This window comes from Fistularia commersonii, chromosome 20, assembly GCF_037954325.1.
Source record: "Fistularia commersonii isolate RoL2024-O1a breed Wild chromosome 20, RoL_Fcom_v1.0, whole genome shotgun sequence".
Classification (NCBI taxonomy): Eukaryota; Metazoa; Chordata; class Actinopteri; order Syngnathiformes; family Fistulariidae; genus Fistularia; species Fistularia commersonii.
The window spans coordinates 5,375,196-5,397,187 of NC_141303.1; the positions used below are offsets into that span (position 1 = coordinate 5,375,196).

General features: G+C 40.0%; 1 protein-coding gene across 2 annotated transcripts in view; it reads left to right on the forward strand.

Annotated features, from left to right (window-relative positions):
- Positions 1–21,992, forward strand: part of nbas (NBAS subunit of NRZ tethering complex) — a 167,784-nt gene that overhangs the window by 33,150 nt on the left and 112,642 nt on the right. For both annotated transcript variants that reach the window (XM_086167558.1, XM_086167559.1), the window contains exons 19-24: positions 8,133–8,211; positions 9,879–9,983; positions 10,206–10,342; positions 16,464–16,550; positions 17,374–17,527; positions 20,731–20,916. In XM_086167558.1, coding sequence (XP_086023684.1) covers positions 8,133–8,211; positions 9,879–9,983; positions 10,206–10,342; positions 16,464–16,550; positions 17,374–17,527; positions 20,731–20,916 — 748 coding nt within the window. The remainder of the gene's footprint in view (positions 1–8,132; positions 8,212–9,878; positions 9,984–10,205; positions 10,343–16,463; positions 16,551–17,373; positions 17,528–20,730; positions 20,917–21,992) is intronic.

Sequence of the window (21,992 nt, forward strand, 5' to 3'; positions counted from 1 at the left end):
TATATCAAGGTCTCATAGGTTTCATGGATTTGCTCTGCATTTTTACTCAAGATTAGATTTTATACTCCAATTATGGCACAAATGGCCGACTGTCGCGCCGTTTCAAAGCTGTATCAGCTCATGCTTTGCTGAATAAATGACTGGGTATTTGCAGAGGAAATCAAGTAGAGAAGACCGGAAAAGATCACAACGCACTCCAGGCAAGATGCAACACCCCCCCAAGTGCACATTGGCATATTGACGTTGATGTGACTCATTCAGGAGGTCGGTCACACCGGTTATTGGAGTATCGTGATGGAATTTTTTTTTTTTTTTTTAACTTCGTAAGCAGGAGGGGCTTATCATTTTCTCTATTTTTCAGCCTGGTGGTCTCCTCCCCATCCCCAGGTGTTTCCTCCATGGAAATTTTTTCCAGCACTCGGGGCTGTGACAAAACATTAAAGATGCATGACACACAGCTGGCATATTGGGGACTTAAATAAATATATGATAAAGTAGGTCGGCTGCACTTTACTACCTGCAGTTGATCCAAAAAATGATAAAGACAGAAGGACCAGGAGCACTGAGAATCAATTGTTTTTACGGCCCTGTCAGAGGAAATCAAAAGCGACAACACTCAATTCATTTAAATGACTCGTAAATCTAAAAAATATATCTGTGCATTATGCTGGATGTATATCATTTACGGTTGAATGTTGTTTCATACCCAACTGCTCTGACATTTGCTCATGTATATCCAATATAATGTGTATACATACGTATATGTATGTATATATATGTGAAGTCCGTCACCTCTGTCAATGTTAGGAAAAGTCAATTTAAAATGATTTTGTTTCAGTTCATGTGGTGGAATCATTTGATTTATATGTGAATATTAGAATTATTTTATTTAGCTCAAATGATTCCACTGCATTAATTGAAACAAAATCATTTTAAATAAATTTTTCCTTAACGTTGAGGGAGATGATAATACCAGCTGGTGAACAGACCGTGCAACTGCGTTGTCATAAATCGACAACGACACTGATATTGGTGCTGGAGCATGAACACATTCTTTTCTCAAACAACTATCGCCTTGGTTCCTCCTCGCCTGATCCTTTTCCTCACCTCCTCCAGGTACGAGGAAACCAGGCAAGCAGTGAAGGTGCGTGCGTTTGTGCATGCATGCGTGCGTGCTTGGCCGGCCGAAGAAGCCGAGCTGGGTTTTGCCGCTTAATATGAGGCCGCTAGATTAACCCATCCTCACGGCAGAAGGTCTTTGGATGAATAAGCCCCCGCTACCTGGTAGAAGCATCCATCCAGAGTTTGTACTCTCAAGTTTTTATGGTAATTTAAAAGTTTTTGCACTCAGTTTGAAACTTGAAAGGCACCATATAGTAGGTAAAAACCCGGAAGCACATATAAAAAAAAAAAAAATTATAAACGGCTGTCTTTTTGATTCTTAAGCAGGTATCGCCAAAAATATAATTGGCTCTTCTGTGGGCTGTGTGCAAGCATTCCACCCAGTTACATTAGTTTTTTGAGCTATTTAGACCTGATCAATAGCTGTTCACAAATTGAACGTGTTCTCCATTAGCCACTAGCTAAACCTGTGCAGGACAAAAACCCTGTCCCTTTTATACCTTATTTTGCTTAATTCCACTGACACAGACACAGGTGAGTATATAACCTTCCTTTGTGAGTTAATAAACCCGTTGAGTTTATTTGGATTATCGTGGCATATGATAGAACATTCCCCCCCGGGGCCGCAGAGAGTATTATGCTAATGCATTCCTAGACTGAATAAACTCAGATTTATGTGTAAATCCAGGACCACTCTCCTTGTTGTAGAGCAAAATTTGAACTGGGGCTGTGTGTCGTTGCCGGAAAAATGCAATTGGAGGTGCTGATGGGGGTCGATTTAATAAAGAAATAAATAAATGCATGAACTACCTGTCGCCGGCCCGCGTGAGTCACCTTGTCGGTACAATATTGCAGAAGCTTAAATCAAGGCCATTAATATTCACCCTCGCCACTGTAATTATCAATGCGGTGCCTGTGCTGAGATTCGCCGAAATGCACCGAAAGCAGGGATTGGGGTTGATTTTAATTTTTTAATTTTTTATTATTTTTTTTATTTTTTAAAGTGTTAAAAACCAGACAGAGATGGGAGGGAGAAATTTAACACAGATTTTTTTCATTAGGTCTCCAGACCGGAGAGCGGATCAAAGACAGGGACATTAATGAGGATGAGGAGGAGACGGCATCGGAGGGGATTAGTGGGTAATCTGCTGGATATAATTTATGCCTTTGTTGCTAAGTGCCCGGGGAAAAACTAATGAAAAACCCTTTAGTGATCGCTAATCACCTCTCATTCACACAGATGCGGATGCACATTCTTAAACTCACTATAAAAATGTGTTCAGATATAACGACTATGAAAATGTTTCCAAATGTAATAATCTTGGAGAATATGCACGCAACAAAACAGATGATGGGTCCGTCCCACATGAACTACATGAATAAATAAATACATGGGGTGTTGCTGCAAAACAATTAGCGTGCATGCAGGTATTGTAGGCTCCGGTAGCCAAGTTGCGCCTCTTCTGTTATTCTTTTCACCTTGGATGTTCAACAGGCTGGCCTCTGGTCATTATTCGAATGAAGAGCGGCAGAAAATGTGTAATTGCGTGCTCGCTCCTACTCTTACACCCCACCACACCCCCCACCTTTATTTTGGTCTCTGTCAATTTGATATTCTCTCTTTGTTGGTTCTTGGTGTAATAAAGCAGCTTTAGTACAGACTTGTAGTCCATGTAAGAAGGGATTAAGGATAGGAAAAATAAATCAGGGGATGAAGGAAAAAGGATGATTTTTTTTCAACCTTAAAACCAAAAATGTTACATCTAAGTGAATTGATTTTTTTTTTTTCCTTCTCTATTTTTCTCCATATATCAAGACGTCCGCAGCGTTTTGCCCCAAATGTCTTTGGCAATATTTGTTTGTGAGTGTGTGTGAAGGCTTTTGTGTGCGGCAAACCTTTTCACTAATGGATTCATCCATGTTGCCTTGAGGCCTAAGGCAGAGGCCAGAGACAGATAATAATTCTCTTAATTTCTTTTTAACTACACCACCATTATAGAAATAGCTTAGTATCGATCACATCTGCTGAGACAGTGTGTGTGTGTGTTAGTGTGAACCTCTTGTGTGGAGAAACTGTATTTAAAAACTGTATTTATAAATAAGTTTTTTGAACCTAAACGTTAGTGAGATCCCCCCCGCCTTCATCAGACTGTTAAGGGCTGTTGCTTTCCGTGTGTGTGTGTGTGTGTGTGTGCGTGCGTGCGTGCGTGCGTGCGTGCGTGCGTGCGTGCGTGCGTGCGTGCGTGCGTGCGTGCGTGCGTGTGAGAGATCACAAAGGTTATTTTATCACCAGCCAGTGTGGTGGAGTAAAATCTAATTATGCATAATGACACAGAATGTAATTTTGTTTTTCGGGGGAAAACTCTTTGCTGATGTAGTCTCACACAGAATCACGTTTATTTTTTTCAACAATTAACGTCATTATCTCAACCCAACAACTCAATTAACCTTTTCTTTGAAACGCAAATAACTTATTGTGTTAAAGTATTCGGAGGTTCTTTTGTTTCATAACCCTATGAACAGACTGATTTGGAAACAGACAAAAAAAAACCCCACAACTTCTGCTTTCTTGGGCAATGTGTTGATTCACTCTGAAAAGTGTTGTCATATGAAGTACAAATACTTGTGATTGGATCCTCAATCCTTTTTTTTTTTACTTTCTTGCACCAGTTTGCAATGTCATGCATTTAAAATCTATTATTTTTTTCTCCGATGAGGTAGACAATTTCATGTTTTTATCCTGGCGTAAGGCGTAATTCTGCGGTGTGTGTGTGTGTGTGTGTGTGTGTGTGTGACAAGGACAGAAGGGACTGAGTCAGAGATCGGTGTGTTGGCTGCTATAAGCTGTTAATGTCCTTATCCGATCAGATTCAGGCTTCAATCAGAAGTATCATTTGTGTGTGTGTGTGTGTGTGTGTGTGTGTGTGTGTGTGTGTGTGTGTGTGGCATCTTGATTGTGTGAAGTGATGTTCAGTGTTGTCGTGGTCCATTTGTGCTGTGCTAATTCCATCTTTGTGCTTGAAGACACGCAGAAATCAAGCCATTTTATTTGAATGACCCATAATAATTAATATTGTGATAATATAATTAAAATAAAATAATTACTTATTCAAATTTTTAAAGCAAAGGATGGTCCGCACCAATTGAAGAAGAGCCGGTCCTGCCTCCTCATATTAGTAAGCCTTTGGAGTGGGTTGGTGACTCTCCCATTGTTTTTCTCCCCAGTAAATCACTGACATTGGTTCGTCCCATTTGTATGTTTGGCTTTGTTGGTTGGGCTGCAGCATCAATGAATGGATTTCTATTATCATTATAATTTTTTGGAAATATTTCATTAAGGTCGGCACAGTGGTGAGTGGTTAGCGCCCGATGGCAGCTGGGATAGACTCCATCATCTCCCTGAGTTAGATAAGCGGTCGATGATAGGTGGATGGATTTTATTATTTACCAAATGAAAAGTGGCATTTCGCCCCCAAATGCTGGCATCGGATGAGGTTCGACTAGATTACAAAAAAAAACAAAAAACGCCCGGGTGCTTTTCATGGCACATGTGAGAAGGGTTTGGGACGGGTCGAGGAAGAACCTGTTCATTTCATGGCACGTTGCTTAAACCTTCAGAGCTGATACACATCCTTCGAATCACTCTGAAAGGGAGATCTAGCGTAGAATGAAACAGAATACTCGATGAATTGTTACAATCTGAGCTGAATCTTCAATTCTCCAACTGCCCTAAAATGTATTGGACACAAGAAAGAACTGATGATACTCTTACCGACAAATGATTTTCCGGGGGTCTGGTTTTGAACTAAATGCTGATATCAATGGTGATTTCACCATCGTCCTGGTATTCCATTCAATTTTGTTGTTGTGACACTTTAAATTTCGATGATAAGGCTTGTGTGGTCCAAGGATCCGTCCGTTCAATTTTGGGATACAATGTCCGTTCACAGTTATGAATGGACCTTATTGTGAGGTGTGAGAGAAACATGAGTTTTTAACATTTCCTCTTACATACAAAAACAAATTCCAGTGACTTGTCCTTGAAATGTAGACATCTAAGAAGTGATAGAGCTTTACCACTGAAATGTTCAGTTGGTTAAATAAGTGCCATCCTTGCTCCTGTCATTGTTTTTGACAAACCCCTCAAAAATTAAGAGTTTGTGATGTTATATTTTATTTTTCCGGTCCCTCATTTCTTCGTTCTGGCCTTGCGGCAGTGATGCTTCCTCGCGGGTTGCTGTTTATTACCATGGCGTTACCATGAACTTCCATGAACATTCTCAAAGACAAAGAATCCCTCTGTGAACAACTAAGCTGCATATCTGTTTGACTAACAGCACAACAAAAACTATACAGCGTGTAACCAGCCGGATTACAAAACAAAAAAACATGACACACAACCTCCTCTCAATGATAAACTTACTTCTGCTTCAAAGCGGCGCCTTATTAATTGCAAGTGTAAAACAGTTATAGTGTTTCAAGGAGACTGATGTACAAATCTGAGTTAAACTGCTAAAAAAAATTAACAGAATAAAATATCACATTTGCTTTTATTTATAAAGAAATCTGTGTAGCTTCGGAGAGATATCGTAAAGGTAGCCGATTTTTACTGGTTCTGTCAAATAATAGTCGTTCCCTCCTGGCGAGGTGAGAGCATCTCTTTTTCTTGAAGTCTAATTGGACAATTTAAAATCTTTAAAAAAAAAAGTTTTTTTTTCCCCCCCCAATCACTAAAAAAAATAAAAGTCCACTTACTTACCAAGTCATAACATACATTTAAAAACCTCTATCAACATCACAGTGTAGCCCAGTATTGCCTGCCATAAAGTAACCCAGTGGTCCATAAAAAAACAAACAAAATAATAGTATAATTTAATGATACAAATGGATCTTAAAGTTCGTTTCAAGTGTTTGCGAACGCCCGCTGGGAGGAACAAGATTTATACCACTGCAAATGTGTCTAGGAGGGAAAGACATACTTTGGAATGGAGTTTGGGGCATACAGACAATCCTACCTTTGTCGCTATTAATGCAACGCTTGTGGGAGTACCATTCGAAGCGTGAAAGGAAAAAGGCATAGCTTTTAAAAAATTTTCATTACAGTTACGTGCACCATTAAACACCTGATGGCCGGCGGTTCACCATGTGGTCAATTTGTTCCTGTAGACTGATGTTATAATAGAAAGACTGTGAAAATATTAGAACTCTGGAATAAAAACTTTTTTTTTTTTTTTTTTTTTTTTTTGGCAGCAGCTTTGTGAAGATGCACATTAATTGAAACATTAGACAAAGTAAATCCTGTTCGATGGACTGGATTGGAGAAAAATAAAAAAAATCAAATAAGAAATAAATGCCTCACTTCAGGTCCAAAATCAGCAGATGTCCAATCGATATCTTCTTCTCCGTTGAGTCCACATCCTAAATTATCTGACTTGCAGCCCGAGCTACATGAGAGAACCCGCAGTTACAAAATTACTTTTACGGAAGGATTATTTCACAGGTACCAAAACGCTGTCGCGTTAGTCGACCCCTGTAGTGGTCGTTGTTTAAAGAATAAATAAACAAACAAACAAATAATTAAATAAATAAAGACTTTATCTTCGCCTCTGGGTTTTATCTTTCTTTTTTTTTTTTTTGTTCTTTCTCTGCATCAACTACTCCCCCGCCTACAGATATCCGGATTGATATGCAAACTCTGTTTTTCTTTGAGATTAATTCCAAATAAGTTCCTAAAAAGAAATCTAAGGCTGTAAAAAGAAAACAAGACATTTCTCTATCTGCGTGAGAGAACATGTTCTTCTCGCCGCCGTTTTTACTGCAGTTTAGGAGGACGTTGCGTTTTATTGCAAAATTAGGGACGTTTCGACCGGGAAGAATCGCTGTTTAACCTCCGCCGTCTCTCCAACGTGTACTCTCTCTTGTCGCCGCTCTCCTTCCTCTGTCTGCGTTTTGCCTATTTTGCTGTGAAGAGGCAGAGCAAAGCAATAATTACCACTTGTATGAGTGCTAAGCCGCCACTCTTTGATGTGCCGGAGAGTGAGTTGAGCCAGTGTTAATCTCTGTTAGTCTGTGTAGAGGAACCTTGATAAGGCTTGATTGTGCACTCTGTAATGAGGGATTAGGGATTAAGACTGTGGTGGATGGGTCAGCTCCCATGTGGTCGCACTGCGGTTGATCCGGGCCAAGTTTTTAGAGCGCTCTGTCCACAAGGGTTCTTTTTATTTATTTTTTTATCAACCAACCGAACTACCACTGAACAATGGTAGTTCAGTTGGTTAAAAGTTCATGTATGTATATCCTTGACTCCCTAATAAGGACTTACAGGCTCTCATGCCGATGAGAAAATCCAGAGCGATTGAATATTAGATATGTCCTCCATAATTGCCGTATCAAATACATTTATGGGTATGTCCACGCAAACTCGGAAACAGATACATTGAACATTTGCCTCATCGAAAAACTCCCAACGCCTTAGGTAACGAATGATGTCGCCTTGTAGTTTTAACCCTCCGAGAGTCATTTGTTCAAGAGTGTGCACTGTGTTGCATTGTTCTGTGCCCGAGACGGCTTCCTTTCAGAATTTCAGGGATATAAAAACCACAGGCAGTTTGAGGTTAATCTTTAAAGTAAGAATAATTTTAGACATAATTCTTACCCTGTTTTGAAAGGGAGTCCTCTCGATTATGGTTAATCACTTAACAGTGATCATCATTAATTGAAATGTACTATGGTTACATGTATAATCAGTCATTTGTAGAGTAAAACTTGATAGCTTGTTGAAGTGTCTGTTGGGTGTTGCATTTCATTCATCACAAGTCTTGCGTGGTGGTGAAATATATATATATAGTAATATTAAATTATACAGCATTATGATTTAATAATACGATAAATATTCGATCGAGTATAATGAACAGTGTTACTATGTGTATTATAAACATGGTATCAATGTCAGTCTTTTTTTAATATAAAAGTCAGCGTCTACTACTGTAACACCGTCTATGTTTATGCAGGCTGACGCTGGAGCAGAAGGAGTTGTGCAGAAGCCGACTGAAACTGCTCTCCTACCTGGACCGCCTGGCGACGTACGAGGTAACAGCAATTTCACGACTTTTTGATTTGCCTAATCTCCATTTTTTAAGCTCGCAGGGCAAAAGTTTGTACAAAAAAAATGACAAAAAACGGGTTTGTCACCGTTCACTGCATCAATCACTGCATTGTAAAACTGCAGGTGACTCCTCTTAACCCCTCAAAGAATCGTCCGCAAAGAATGTTAATTTTAAAAAGAAAATAGGACGTCTTTGTTTAACGGCTTCTTCTTATTAGCCGAGGAGTTTGGACTCAAATATTTTCATGGCCGAAGCCTCCTCGAGAAATGTTGGCTGTGTTTTTAAAAGCGAAATGTATGTCGTACTGTGGAATACTGTTAATCTTCAAAAATTAGAAAAACGTTACGAGAAAAGGTTAACTTAGCACTAAAACACAAGTTGTGCTTTGAGCGCATGCAAGGTAAGTTAGATAAAAAGATAAGATGTAACTAAAATAACATAGACTATGTTGGTCTTTCTCTTTAAAGCAATTGATGAGATTATTTTGGTCCACATTAGTTGTCTTCTTTTCCCCTCATTTGTAGTCTAATGCTTCCTTCTTTTGATATGCGATAACCTCAAGCACGCAAAGACTTTTCTCATCTGACTGCTATCGATGCTCCTCCTTAACCCCCACTAATCTCATTAGAAATATTGAAAAGTTGCGTCGAGTACTCACGTGAGAGGCATTTTAAGAAGGTAAACAAAAGAAAAGGAGAATTCGCAAGGTATTGAGCTGGGGGAGACAAACGATAGCCCCTCGAGACGATTACATTAAAATGCAATTATTAAAGGCAAACGCATCGGGTGTGCCACACACACACACACACACACACACACACACACACACACACACACAAACGCAACTGAAGAATTCAAAGGTGGATGTGTGCACAGGGTGGTGCTTAGTAACCGCTGCCCACTTGGCGCTCTTGATTTCCCGTTTTTCATAGAGGACTAATCTCTCGATTGAACCGTGCCAGACTTTCTCACAAGTAGAATCGGGGAGAAGCAATTGGAGCCTGCTAGATATTCAGTGCAGACAGAGAGGGTGACGTATCTCTCTTTATTCGGACATTGTCATGGTAACTGCAGCACTCGTCAGATTGCTTTTGCCCCAATCCATTTTCTCTAGCTGTCTATGAATATCATATTAGGATTTTTATCATCCCGACTTGGCCCGGCTCTGTCTGCATGCGGCCCATTCAAAGACTATCCATCACAAAAACACACGCACACACGCGCGCACATACCTTTGCAAAGTGAATGCTCCAGTGGATTTTTAACACACACGCATGCATGTTAAAGGCCAGGACAACAAATGTCCTCTTTTGACATATGCATTTGCGGACACTTACACACACTTACACTGTCTTCCGACCGCTGCGCCTCAAAGGACAGGACAGCTGTTTGAGAGGAAGTTAAATAGCACTGCTGTTGACTTTCTACCGGCCGCGTTCATTTGCACGCACATCATCTCCATGCTCTTTTCCTCTCCTCTTTAGACATCTACGCCCTCGCGCAGTAATTTTCTCTGGGAAAAAAAAAAAAAACGTAGATACCCTCGCGGTTTACAATTTCCCTTTTTACGAACAATAGTTTTGTTCTCTTATTTTCTTTCTTCCTTTCTTTAATACGTTCCAGCCATCTCATTTTCTCACCCCCTTCCAGGAGATACTCGGAGGTCCTCACGCAGCGGAGCAAAAATATGATGCCGAGTTCTTCAAGAAGTTTCGCAGTCAAAACATTGTTTTATCAGCCAGGAACTATGCCAGGGTAAAAACAACACCTTTTTCAATTATTTCACTTATTTCTTTGTTCGTTTTTCGATTCAATTTGTATTTGACATTGCTTTACCTTCTGCTTCTACACCGATACGTGCTGCTGATCGTAAATTTCTAAAACGCCAGACATGTCTTTTTAGTGTTAGAACTACAACATGATGTTTTCATTTTTGTGCTGAAAGTTTAAGAATGTCCTGTGATTGTTTGTCTACAGGAGAGTAACATGCAAGCCTTGGACATTCTCTTCACATACCACGGAGCCGAACTACTCCAGCACCGGCTCGCTATTCTTTACAACTTCCCGGAAACGACCTCACCACATGAATACACCGTCTTGTTGCCCGAGGCCTGGTGAGATGTTTACCTTTATCAAATCTATAATCCTCAGTTACCTTTAAATAAAAGTATCAACTGCTTCAGTTGTTCTAAAATGCAGAACGCTTTTATTTGTTAAAAATCAACTTAACACAGATTCCTGTTAATGGGAGAAGACTTGCCACCTGCTCACATCTAAAGACATGTTTTTAGAGTTTTAAGCTCAGTCTGAGACTGAGATTTTGCAAAGATTGAAAACTGAATCTTACAGGGTCACTATTTAAAAGACAACAACTAGATCTTTTTCAGCATTTTTCCCTACCATGCAATGTTTTCACTGCATATGTGCAGAGCCTCTGCTATTTTCAGACCATCACTTTTCCTTCTCCACTCGGTCGTGATACATTGAAGAGTTGACGTCGTACAAGTCGGGCTGTTCTGCCCTGAGCTACGAAATGCACTATTCGTTCTGGACTTCGTTCCTGTTCATCCATACAATGAAAAAAAATACCGTCTCAGCCACCAATACCGCTCTGGTGATTGTTTGTCTGCTAGGTGTCTTGTTTTTCTAGAGCTCATCTATTAGTTGTTGAGTGTGTTATGTCACCGTAAAGACTGAAAGACTTTCGATAATATCAAACATGTGTGATATTGTCATAAGCCCAAGACTAGAAAAACTGCTCAGATTTCCAGCTAATATTTAACAACCGAGATGACGGGTGAACTGCGAAGCCAGTAAAACTCTAATAACTCGTAAGATATCTTTCTGACTTTCAGTTTGTAGTCTGCGACTTTGAAAACCATTAAATATATGCCTGGCATTTGTTAATCGAGTCTGCCTTCATGTAACTTTGTTGATTTAAAAAAAGAGTGGCAAGAAAGGGTTATTCAGAATATGAGATGATCATTTTCATTTTTTTATTTTAGAAAAGTGATATGTAAATTTAGCATCAACACTGATATATATTAGTATGTATGTGAGTATATAGATAGAAATAGATGGAAATCCCTTTATTTGTTACCTTCAGCACATCATTTGCCTGCTGCATTTAACCCATCACGGATCAACAATGAGCAGACAGCAGCCACTTAGCAGCTCCAGGAGAGCAGTTAGGGAGTCTTGCTCAACAACACTTCGACAAGCTCGGGGGAGCGTGGGAAACAAATCCAGTGAGTTCAAATCCCTTGAAGCCGTGGAAGCAAAAAAAGAGTTGCGAGAAATATAGAAAGAGGGACAATGACAGTTAATCTAAAGTCACCTGAAAATTGATTGTGATGTAAAACAAAAAATGGCAGTACAGTGGATGGTGCTTGAGCCTCTTGTCTACAGTCGATCCCATTACCTATAGACATACAACCATTCACAAGTCTTGGCAATTCAGAGTCCCCGTTGGACCTTCTGCATGTTTTTGGACTGTGGGGGGAAAACAGGAGAACCTGGTGGAAACCAACCAAAACATGCAAACTCCACACAGAAAGGCCACCTGTCAGAACCAACCCTCTTACATTAGGGAAGGAAATTCCAACCACTATGCCTCCGTGCCGCCTGCAACACAAAAAACATGCAGTTGGTTCATTGGAAATCCTCACTAAAGGATAAGCGGAGCAGATAATGAATGACGAATTTTACTCTTCATTCCAGCAATTTTACTTCAAAGTGCATTAACAAAGAGATACGCAGCTTCTGATGTCCAAAACCCATAATTTTCCAATGAATGAAGGACCTTTTGGCTGTCCTCTGGTGGAACGCACACGGTTACCTTTATCTGCAGCCCGGAGTTGTGAGCATAGACACATCCCGGGTCTTGCCAAAGGCAGCAATGACAAAAAAAAAAAAAAAAGGACAGACATTAGTTTTCTCTCCTAAATTTTTCTTGCCAACAAACCTCAGACGTGATAAATGACACCACTGGGAATGGTTTGCGGTCGCCCTCCAACACTCTGGTTTTGTTAAGTATTGTCACAGCCACCTCACCTTATATGGTATCAGAAAGACTGCAGAGATGCCGAGGGGATGTGGTTGGAGAGGCGAATGAATGATAAGACGGAGATGATAGAAGAATGTCTAGAGGTCACAGACTGGATTTACTTAGGAGTCCATCCAGCCGGTCCGTTATATCTCTGTCCCCCCGGCAGTGAAAACAATATTGCTATGCATCAACAATGGACTCTCCATCAATAGTAATAAGAAAGTAGCTCAATAGAATGATGTCTTATAACAAATATGCAAAGTTCTTCCTGCTCTCACTGGGACGAAAGGGGACATAGATGTCCTTTGCTGTGGGCGCCAGTGAGCAGGACACCTGCTTCCCTCCACTCATTATAGCACAAATGAATAGTTGCCCAAGGCATAAATAGTCCGTTGCTGTCAGACACTGACACGTTGTGTCATGTTTGATTTAAAAAAAAAAAAAAAAAAGATTTGAAATTTAGGAGAATGGAAAACAAAAAAATACTATTTCATGATTTTCTAATATTTTGAGATAGAATTTTTGAGTTTTCTTAAAATGTAAGCCATAATCAGCAATATTAAAATAATAAAAGGCTATGTATATATATATATATATATATATATATATATATATATAATATTTCAGTTGATTTGTAATGAATCCAGAATGCATGACATTTTTGTTTTTGTAATTCCATTACAGAAGATAAAGAACTTTATCACAATATTCTAATTTTTCGAGACAGTCCTGTATATAGCTAATGTTTTACAGAATAATCCTTTACTGATTATGTTATGGCTCTGCATTTACTCTTAAAAGTATTCAGTCCTGGATGTCTCATGACGTGGAAATTTGTATTTCTTGACTTTTGAGAGGAGTCGGTCTGTCATACAATATTTATTGCAGTAAGCGAAACAACCAAGGGTGGGTTTCTCTATTCCTATTAGGGGAGCCGTGCTAGCGAACATGATGATGATTGATAAAATAATAATGGACTAGCCTGTTAGCCTGCTAGATTCTTATAAGTGACTGATAAACGAAAAATGAATGAATTTTCTGCCCTCAAAATGTGTTTAAAAACAATTAATTGAGAATTAATAATTTTGAGGGACGGGGGTAGCGATGGTGATCATGTGACCCCCGTCTCTTGCCCCAATGCCTTCTGGGATAGGTTCCTGTCGACCTGCTCACAGGGTTATGGGAATTAGATAAGTAAGATAAATTTTTCTGTAATATCAACCAGACCTACTATGAGCTCAATTTTCACTGCGTTCTACTTTTCCAGTTTTTTTTCTTTTATATACACCTTATATGTTTTCTCCACACCTGCAGTATGTATTTTCTGATGTGTTCAAAACAATTTTCACACATGCATACTCTATATAAAAGAAACTAACCGCAAACAGGGTGGGGGGTCCCCCTGCAGTTGTGAGATGAAAGAGACCCAGACGTCGTAGGGATAAAGTTATTATGGCTTGCACCCGTAGACACAGCTGTTCCACAACAGCTCCCTTATGCTAGCCAGGAGTCGGGAGTTTGTATGGAGGTCAGGCGGTTGTGGCTCTGCAGTGAGCATCCATCATGGCTTTGCTGCTGTGGGGCGGCTTGCTTTATTCCCCAGCCCGCGAGGACCCAACTGCTGCTCCAGCAATGCTGGCTCCTGCACTGCAGCAGAACGAGCCAGGTCAAACCATCTGTTTGGAGCTCACCAGCAAATACACTGAAGCCTCGCTTTAGCGGAAGCGAATGCGCTCTCTTGTGATATCGATCCAGGGGTTGTGAGTGGACTTCCAGAGGTACGGGGAAGAAGACCAAAGAGCGATATATTTGAAATAAATAAATAAATCAAAATCCAACTTTCCTCTTTAGTTTGGAAAGTAGTGGCCTAGTGGAAATACAAATAAACTGCTTCAAGTTTGTTTAGCGTCTTCATCTCCTCCCGCTTTACCCTGGCAGTTCACTGAGGCAAGTGTGAAGTAGATTGGGGTTGCAGGTGCAGAATAATTCATTCCTGCCATCGATATGTCCGGGCCTTTCCACCGGTATTTACTCCTCTCACTCTAAACTGGATCTTTTATAATGAGGATTAGGGAGTGCGGAGTAATGGCGGCAAGAGAATCCTTAAAACCCCTCTTCTTATTGTGCGGTGTTTTCTTAGAAAATAAATGAAAAAATAATTAAATATGTATCTAGGTTTGCTTTTTGACATAAATCAAAGTGGTTGCACATTTCTTAAGTATTTTGGGATTGGACTGGATTTATTGTTGTGCTAAAAACTGCTGCAGTGGGTGCACTCTTTGACTGCGACGGGGCAGGATGGATGATTTGTAGCTTGTGTTACTGCCTGGAGTTTTACAGCCGTGCAACGTATTTTTCCGTCCGCAGACAAATGGATAACAAGGAGAAATGCATTCGTCCTCGAACTAGGGGGGATTAAATGGCGCCTCACCCCTGGTTTCTGAAAAATGTGCGAGTGGAATTTCCTGCGTTTTGTATATTCCTCTGAGCGTTTGCTGCGCGCGCTGATGTGAGGTTACCGTGTCATTCTTTATGCCACTTTTTCTTTTTCTTGCATGTTTCCTATTCATCTTCCTTAGACCTGTCACATCCAAGGAAACGAACAATCGGTAAAAGCTTTGTCCACACATGGTGAAAAGAAAATATAAATACTCTGCTCTTTTCAAAAGATCTTTTATGTTATTTATTTGTTATTGTTGTGCATACGATTGTTTTTTTGCCGTTTTAATCTAAATTGGCTTCACTGCTGTAATTTCATGCAGGTCGTACTTTTCTGCATGCAGGATATGAGATTTATGGCTTTGTTTAGTTGGAGAATGAGATAGTCCGATATAAAGACCGCAATTATTGTAATGGTTGGAGCTGCGCACTTCTCGTGAGGTTAGTTTGTTTTCATCACTTTTTTTTAAGCTGTTAGATAGGATCATTTAAAGACTGTTCCTGTTTTTTTTTCAAATATTTATCTTTTTTTATTTCATGAAACTTTGTATTTTCGAAGGATCGTAGTACATCAATAGGACACTTTCAACAGTATCTACTGAAATTTCCCATGTACCTTTTACATATAGGTCTTTTTAATCTTTTTGGGCAGGGGGAATTGACTTAATTTATTAGCATGCATCTAAAAATACAATAAAGATCACATGTTGAGTGAAAGGGTTATCTCAAAAACACAAAACAGTTAATGATAAAATATATATTAAAGACATATTTATTAGATATTAGAATATGTGGGGGCGGCGTGACACAGGAGCAAATCATCTTGGGAACATTCCTGGTTTGATCCCTGGCTCATCCTTGTTCTGTTGAGCAAGACACTGAACCCCTAACTGCTCCCCTGGCGCTTTCTGATGGCAGTCAACTGCTCATGGTTCATCCATGATGGGTTAAATGCAGAGAACAAATATCCCCACGAGGGGGGGGAATTTGCTAAGAAAATCGAAATTATTGTTGTTAATAATTATTATTGGTTCTAAATTTTAAAAACATTTTTATTCACATAAAAACATTTTTATTCATTTTTTTTTAGTTTCCATATATTGTTTATAATGATAGTGCTATATAAAAGCAATGTATATATACCTAGTATAATAATGATTAGTGTATATAATGTATAGTGTTATATACAGTCGTATGAAAAATTTGGGCACCCCTGATCATTTTCAAGATTTGCCTTTCTAAATCATTGGTTGTTCGGATCAGCAATTTCAGTTAAATATATCATATCGCAAACAAACATAGTGATATTTGAGAAGTGAAATGAAGTTTATAGGATTTACAGAAAGTGAGCAACAATTACTGAAAGTGATCCGAACAACCAATGATTTATAAAGGAAAGTCTCGAAAATAATCAGGGGTGCCCAAACTTTTTCATACGACTGTAAATGATATACCGTAAGTAAATAATAAAAAAAATATATATAAAATAAATGATAGGAGACAACATAAATCATTCTTTTTAATGCATAGCAGCATTACTTTGTATTCTACATTACAGGTAGAATTGGCTAAATGCAAGAGTTTGAAATGTTGGTTTGATTTCCGTGACATCTGGTTGTTGGTGTTAGCGGACAGAATGCACCGTCCATGCCCTTACCTGTCTCAGAAACTTCTCCACAGGATTGTTCTGCCGCCCTTTTGTTTCATCGGCTTTGTCTTGCTTTCCAATTTTCTATTCCGTGTTGCAGCCTGGATGACAGAGGTGAGCTGGCGATAATTCCCTGGGACGAGCAAAGACACAGACAAATGGACTGGTGCGAGGCGGATGAGTGCAGGTAACACAACTCTCGATGAATTTTGTTTTTTTATTTCATTTTACAAAACACAAACGATAAATCAGCCTGGTTTCATATTTATTCACATTCTATGCACCTTGTTCATAGATAAATATCTTGTATACATCCACTCTCATTTGTACCCGCTACAAAGACCTTCACAGTTTGCACTGGATCAGTTAAAATTCATGCTCCACGCAGACCAGATGCCTGCGCTGGCATTGTCATGTGAAACAAACATTACATCTTATTATCCAAATATTAAACAGAGCCGTAACACTAATGCCCGATCTTGTCGCTCTGCCAGTTTGTGGCATTTGCCAGCATCTGTGTAGCGAGGCCAGCTTCATTTACTGTTATATTTAGCCCGCTCTTTTATTATTGCTCTTTTGTGCACAATCATAACATGGGTCTGTTATTGCCGTATACTTGAGTAGGAATCCTCAAGTGAAATTTAGATACCGACTGTCTGTTGCCAGCTTGGTCTCGGGCCACAACTATAACATTTAACACATTGGCTTTGTTTTTTTAATTCAATAACCTCATTCCTAAAGTTATTTTGTGCCTTCCTCCCTCCATTAGGGCTTTATTATTATTCTACCTTGTCAGTCAGTAAAATCTGTAATACTAGCCAAGGCGAATCCATCTTGTATCTCACCTTATTTGCTCTGATATGGACGATGCATGCTAAAGTGCATTTGACTTCCATCCTGGTTATTTAGTCCTTCTGACAAATTTAACCTCCATAGTATATCAAGGATGCAACCATACTATTTAAATTGAAATATGATGTAAAATACACACTCTTTTCTGTCTCTCTCAGAGCGGTGTTGGACCAGAACTTGTTCGACGATGACAATTTCTTATATGAGGAGAACCCGGCATTGCTCCGGTTCCGCGCAGCTACGCCCACCATTAAGCTGCTGACTGAGTGGTACCAGAGCAGAGCCCAGGATATCGACTCCTGTTCCAGACAGGTATGCGGGATTCTGCCGACCTTGGCCAGGAAGCGCTCTGCACTTCCCCTGCAGAATCAACGCAATTGAACAAGAAGCTGCTCAAACTAGAAAAAAAAAACAAAAAACAGCAAGAATATATATATGCATTTTTTTTCTCAGTAAATCCCATCCGCATAGAGGCATGGCAATTTTTTTTAATGATCCGAAATCATCCCTCACTAATTCGAAAAGTCTTCGGTCAAGTCCGAGCCGATATCGTTTCCTCGCGCCTTTTGCCAAACAACCCTACTTGCTTTGAGCTGAGAGGTGCACAGCAGCGCATTGGAATTATTACAAATGTACCGAGTGGGGGGAAAAATAATTGCTACCGCGCTCCTCTTTTAGATGATTAGGGTGAAAATGAATATGATGAGCCGGGGAGATGTTGCCAAACTCCATCAGTCAAGGTCACTTTGATCGGATCTGCGGCAGTCACATCAAATATGATCATATTTGCCATATGGGCTCCTAATGAAGAGTAACCACAGCTTCTGTCGTTCGCGTTCTGTTGTTGCAACTGAAAAATGGGACTTGATGGCTGTTTGTTTAGCAAAGTAATGGGATGTAACCCAATGGAGCTGCCCGTTAGCCCCGCCCACGCCGCGTCCCCGCTTCACCTCCGCTGCGGTGAGGGTTCAAGGTTGTTTCATTTTTTTTTCCTCTTTGCGTTTCTCAGTTTTATCCTTTTTGTCTCAGCCTTAAGCAGGTTGGAGATTTGGAGGGTTCATCACTCATTTTTCAACGCAACTGGGGAATCATGACTTTCATCATCCACTCAAGCGAATGTGGAAAGCGTGCGTGCATATGTGTGCGAGTACGTGTGCGTGCTTGCACGTGTGTGTGTGTGTGTGTGTGTGTGTGTGTGTGTGTGTGTGTGTGTGTGTGTGTGAGTGTAAAACAGGCTTTGTTAATCTCTAAGAATCACACCAGCTCTGTCTTTCATTCCCTCCCTTGTTCCTTTTTAATTAGACCTCATCTCTTTTTGCTTTCTCACATGTTACTCCAGGAGCCTCTTGGGAGCTTCTCAGACTCTACGGTCTCTTTGTTTCCACACTCACACACACACACACACTTTGAACACGTCTGCTAGCATATACTGATTTTAACTCCCCCCCCACACCGTAGACTCTTGGAAACTGGTCAGTTACTGCGAGTCACTAAAATCGATTCCGCGACTCGAAAAAATCGTAACGACGGGCTTTCGGAAACTTGTGAAATGCTGTTGACAGCGAAATGACGCGAGATGCGACAGAGGTAATTTGAAAGCGGACGGAAAGGACAATGCGAGTATCCCGGGGACCGGATCAGGAGTTCAAATGAAGGTCAAACACGGTGAATTTTGAAGTTTTGTCAAAGGTTGAAAGGTACAGAAGATAATAGAGAATTGTAAAAGACTTTTGGGCCGGGGGGGGGGGCGAGACTGAGTTGGGACTGGGAGAAGAGACAGAGACTGCTCAGTGAAATCCAAGAAAGAGAGGATGGTAACAACTCAATACAGCAAAGATAATGATGTGGGGAGGGGAGGGAAATAAGGTCTTAATTAAAAACTGTGAGAATTTAACATCTGAATTGTCTGCGGTTTGCTAGGTATCTATCTCTCGAGGGCAGGGAAACAGAAGGAGGGGTCGAGCACAGGGATGGTTTTTATTCACAGCCAGATCAATAGAACTCTCCCTCTTGTATCTAATGGTGCAGGCACTAACTCAGTGGCATATTCGCGCAGGATTATCTATTCGGCGAGAAACGTGACAAGCGGCCCGAAAGGAAAAAGAAAAAAAAAAACATGACGAGATCGCGCAGCTGGATGGGTCGGTGTCCCGAGAAATCCGAGTTAACTGTCAAAGAGCTCCTGTCCTCTTAAAGGTTGAAAGGAGGCAATCATCAACACAGGGCCCGGCGGTACCTGCTATTGATTGGCCAGAAGCCACAGGTGGCTGAGCATCGATTGGCCGGGCACGCCGCCAGCAAATCGGTGGTCAGGTATCGATCGGTTGCTCCTCCGCGCAGAATTTTATTAAGACAGTACCGGGTAGCCCCAATCCTACCCGTTTTTATCGGACAACAACTAATGATGGAATATGAGTAATGACTGACAGCTATTATCCTTTTTCTCACGATGTGGTTGTTTTGTTCATGTCTCACTCAAGGGACGTAGAGCAACATGGCATTGCACATTTATACAACAATAAATGTGCGGCGTTACTACAAAATAAGGCACAGTGGTATCTGAATAACATGCTTTTTTTTTTTTTTTTTTTAAAGAAAACAAACAAGGGCTATTCCAGCATTATTGCAGGACTTTTGTTTTGAATTGCATCAGAGAATCCATGTTATTTTGTTCGGCCTTCAGTGACAAGCTGTAAGACATCGGATCGGATGGAATGCTTTTATCATTATTCAGAACTTTGATTTTTGTTTCGTATGTTTGGTGTACGCTTTCTAAAAAAAAGTATTTACCAGACAGCACGGTGGCATAGCAGCTTGATAGTTAAGGTGATACAGTCCCGTCCGTTTTCCATCTGATCGTATTATTTGAATCCCAATAATCAAAATACGTCTTTAACTCCATGGTATTTACTTTGGTCTGTCAGTAATCCATGAAATCCTCTGTCATCTGCTCATGCTGGTCAGTTCTCAGCCATATAACATGTTCCATCAAACATCCTTAGCCTGCCGTCCTGGATCTTTAGAGGTTATGTTCGTGCAACTGATTGGCTCGGACGTCGTCATAAGGTAATGCCAATGTCTGAGCAGTTTCGCCTCGACTGGTGCTACTGGGTCAAGTTTTGGTCTGTATTTGCACCAAAACACGGAGAAGCTGTGGAAACCTAGATAGCAAAAATCCATCCACCCATTGTCTGACGCTTATTCTACTCAAGGTCTTGTCACGAAAAGAAGCTTCATTTTTTTATGGCGCATGCCGAACCTCATTGTGCTTTCGAAGGGGATGGACATGACAAACGTACCTGCCCAGAGATATTGTTTTTCATGTATGCCTGTGAAAATAATTTCAAGTGCAAAGATTTCTAAAAGCCAAAGAAATCACCCCCGAAAATGTGCCTAAAACACAGCGACGGCGTGACAAAACACATGCACGTAATTCGTCGGGGTTGGGAAAACGATGCTTCAGTTTATTCTAAGTATTGTTTTGCTTTTCTATTTTCGTTTTCTTCATCCATCAGGTGGACTGCGCTCTGTCCCTGGTGCGTCTGGGGAAGGAGCGAGACATCCCAGGGCTGGAGCTGTTGTGCGATGACCTGGTCACCCTGGAAACGGTCGTGTACGAAACCGTGTGTGACTTGAATCTGACGCTCAAAGACTTCCAGCAGCTCAGCGATATCGATAAGCTCCGCCTCCTCATGAAAAACGTGAGTAAAACATTATCGCTCAATTAGCCGTCTTTGATATTTTCATGTTTGGCATTAAAAGGTTTTAATTCAGATTAATATGAGATTAATGGCAGAATCTAATTAACTGTTCAATCACGCACTAGTATCGCTGACATATGTTAAGATAATTACTGTATTAAAATACCTCTACAACTGTTCATTCATTGCAAATTATGAAGGATTAAAAAAAAAAAACAAAATCATATTTCTGAGCAATTCTGTCTCATACACTTTTCGACTTATGCCAATTTAGTCCCTCCAGACAAAAGTATTGCTATTCCTATATCCAAGTGTTTAATTTGCATGTCCTTTCATGCTGCTTTTTACACTCCGCTCCGTGTGTGTATGTGTGTGTGTGTAGAAATAAATAGATAAATAGGAGCGCTGGGCTGTCATATTGATGCAATTTACATCTAATCTTATTTGCCCTTGTTGTGGTCACTTTCATTTTAGTCCACTTTTTAAAGGGAATGGAAGAATTCAAACTGCAACCTGAATGTGCATTCAGAAAACACAAATCTTTCCCCGAGTATTTTGTCCTGTATCAAAGAGCAGATTCATTTGATGAATAATATTCTCTCCATATAATTACGTATACATAAATATATACATATATATGTATTTGTGTATATATCATTATCTTTAAATATATCTCTATATATAACGTACATATATATATTGTGAATGGTCTTTAATAACTCACGATCCAAACTCATCCTTTGGTTATTACAACATGAATACGTCGTAAATAACACAGTATAAAATTTGTATTATTATAAAGAATAAAGAAATCTGATTTCAGTAAACTGATCGTTTTGCAACGGTCAGAATTTGAACGTATCGCTTGTTGAATCACTCTTAGCACACCCTGTTATTTAAGGTCCCATTTTCTTGCGTCTTGCTTATGAGCAAAGCAAAGTGCTGTCGCACTTTCAATATTCTTTTTAATAATTTTCACATAACTTTTGATAAAGCGGCTATTGAATTGCATAGCGATATAGATTCATCACGCTCAGGATGATTCCAGGTATCGGAAGAGCTATCAACGTCCGTCT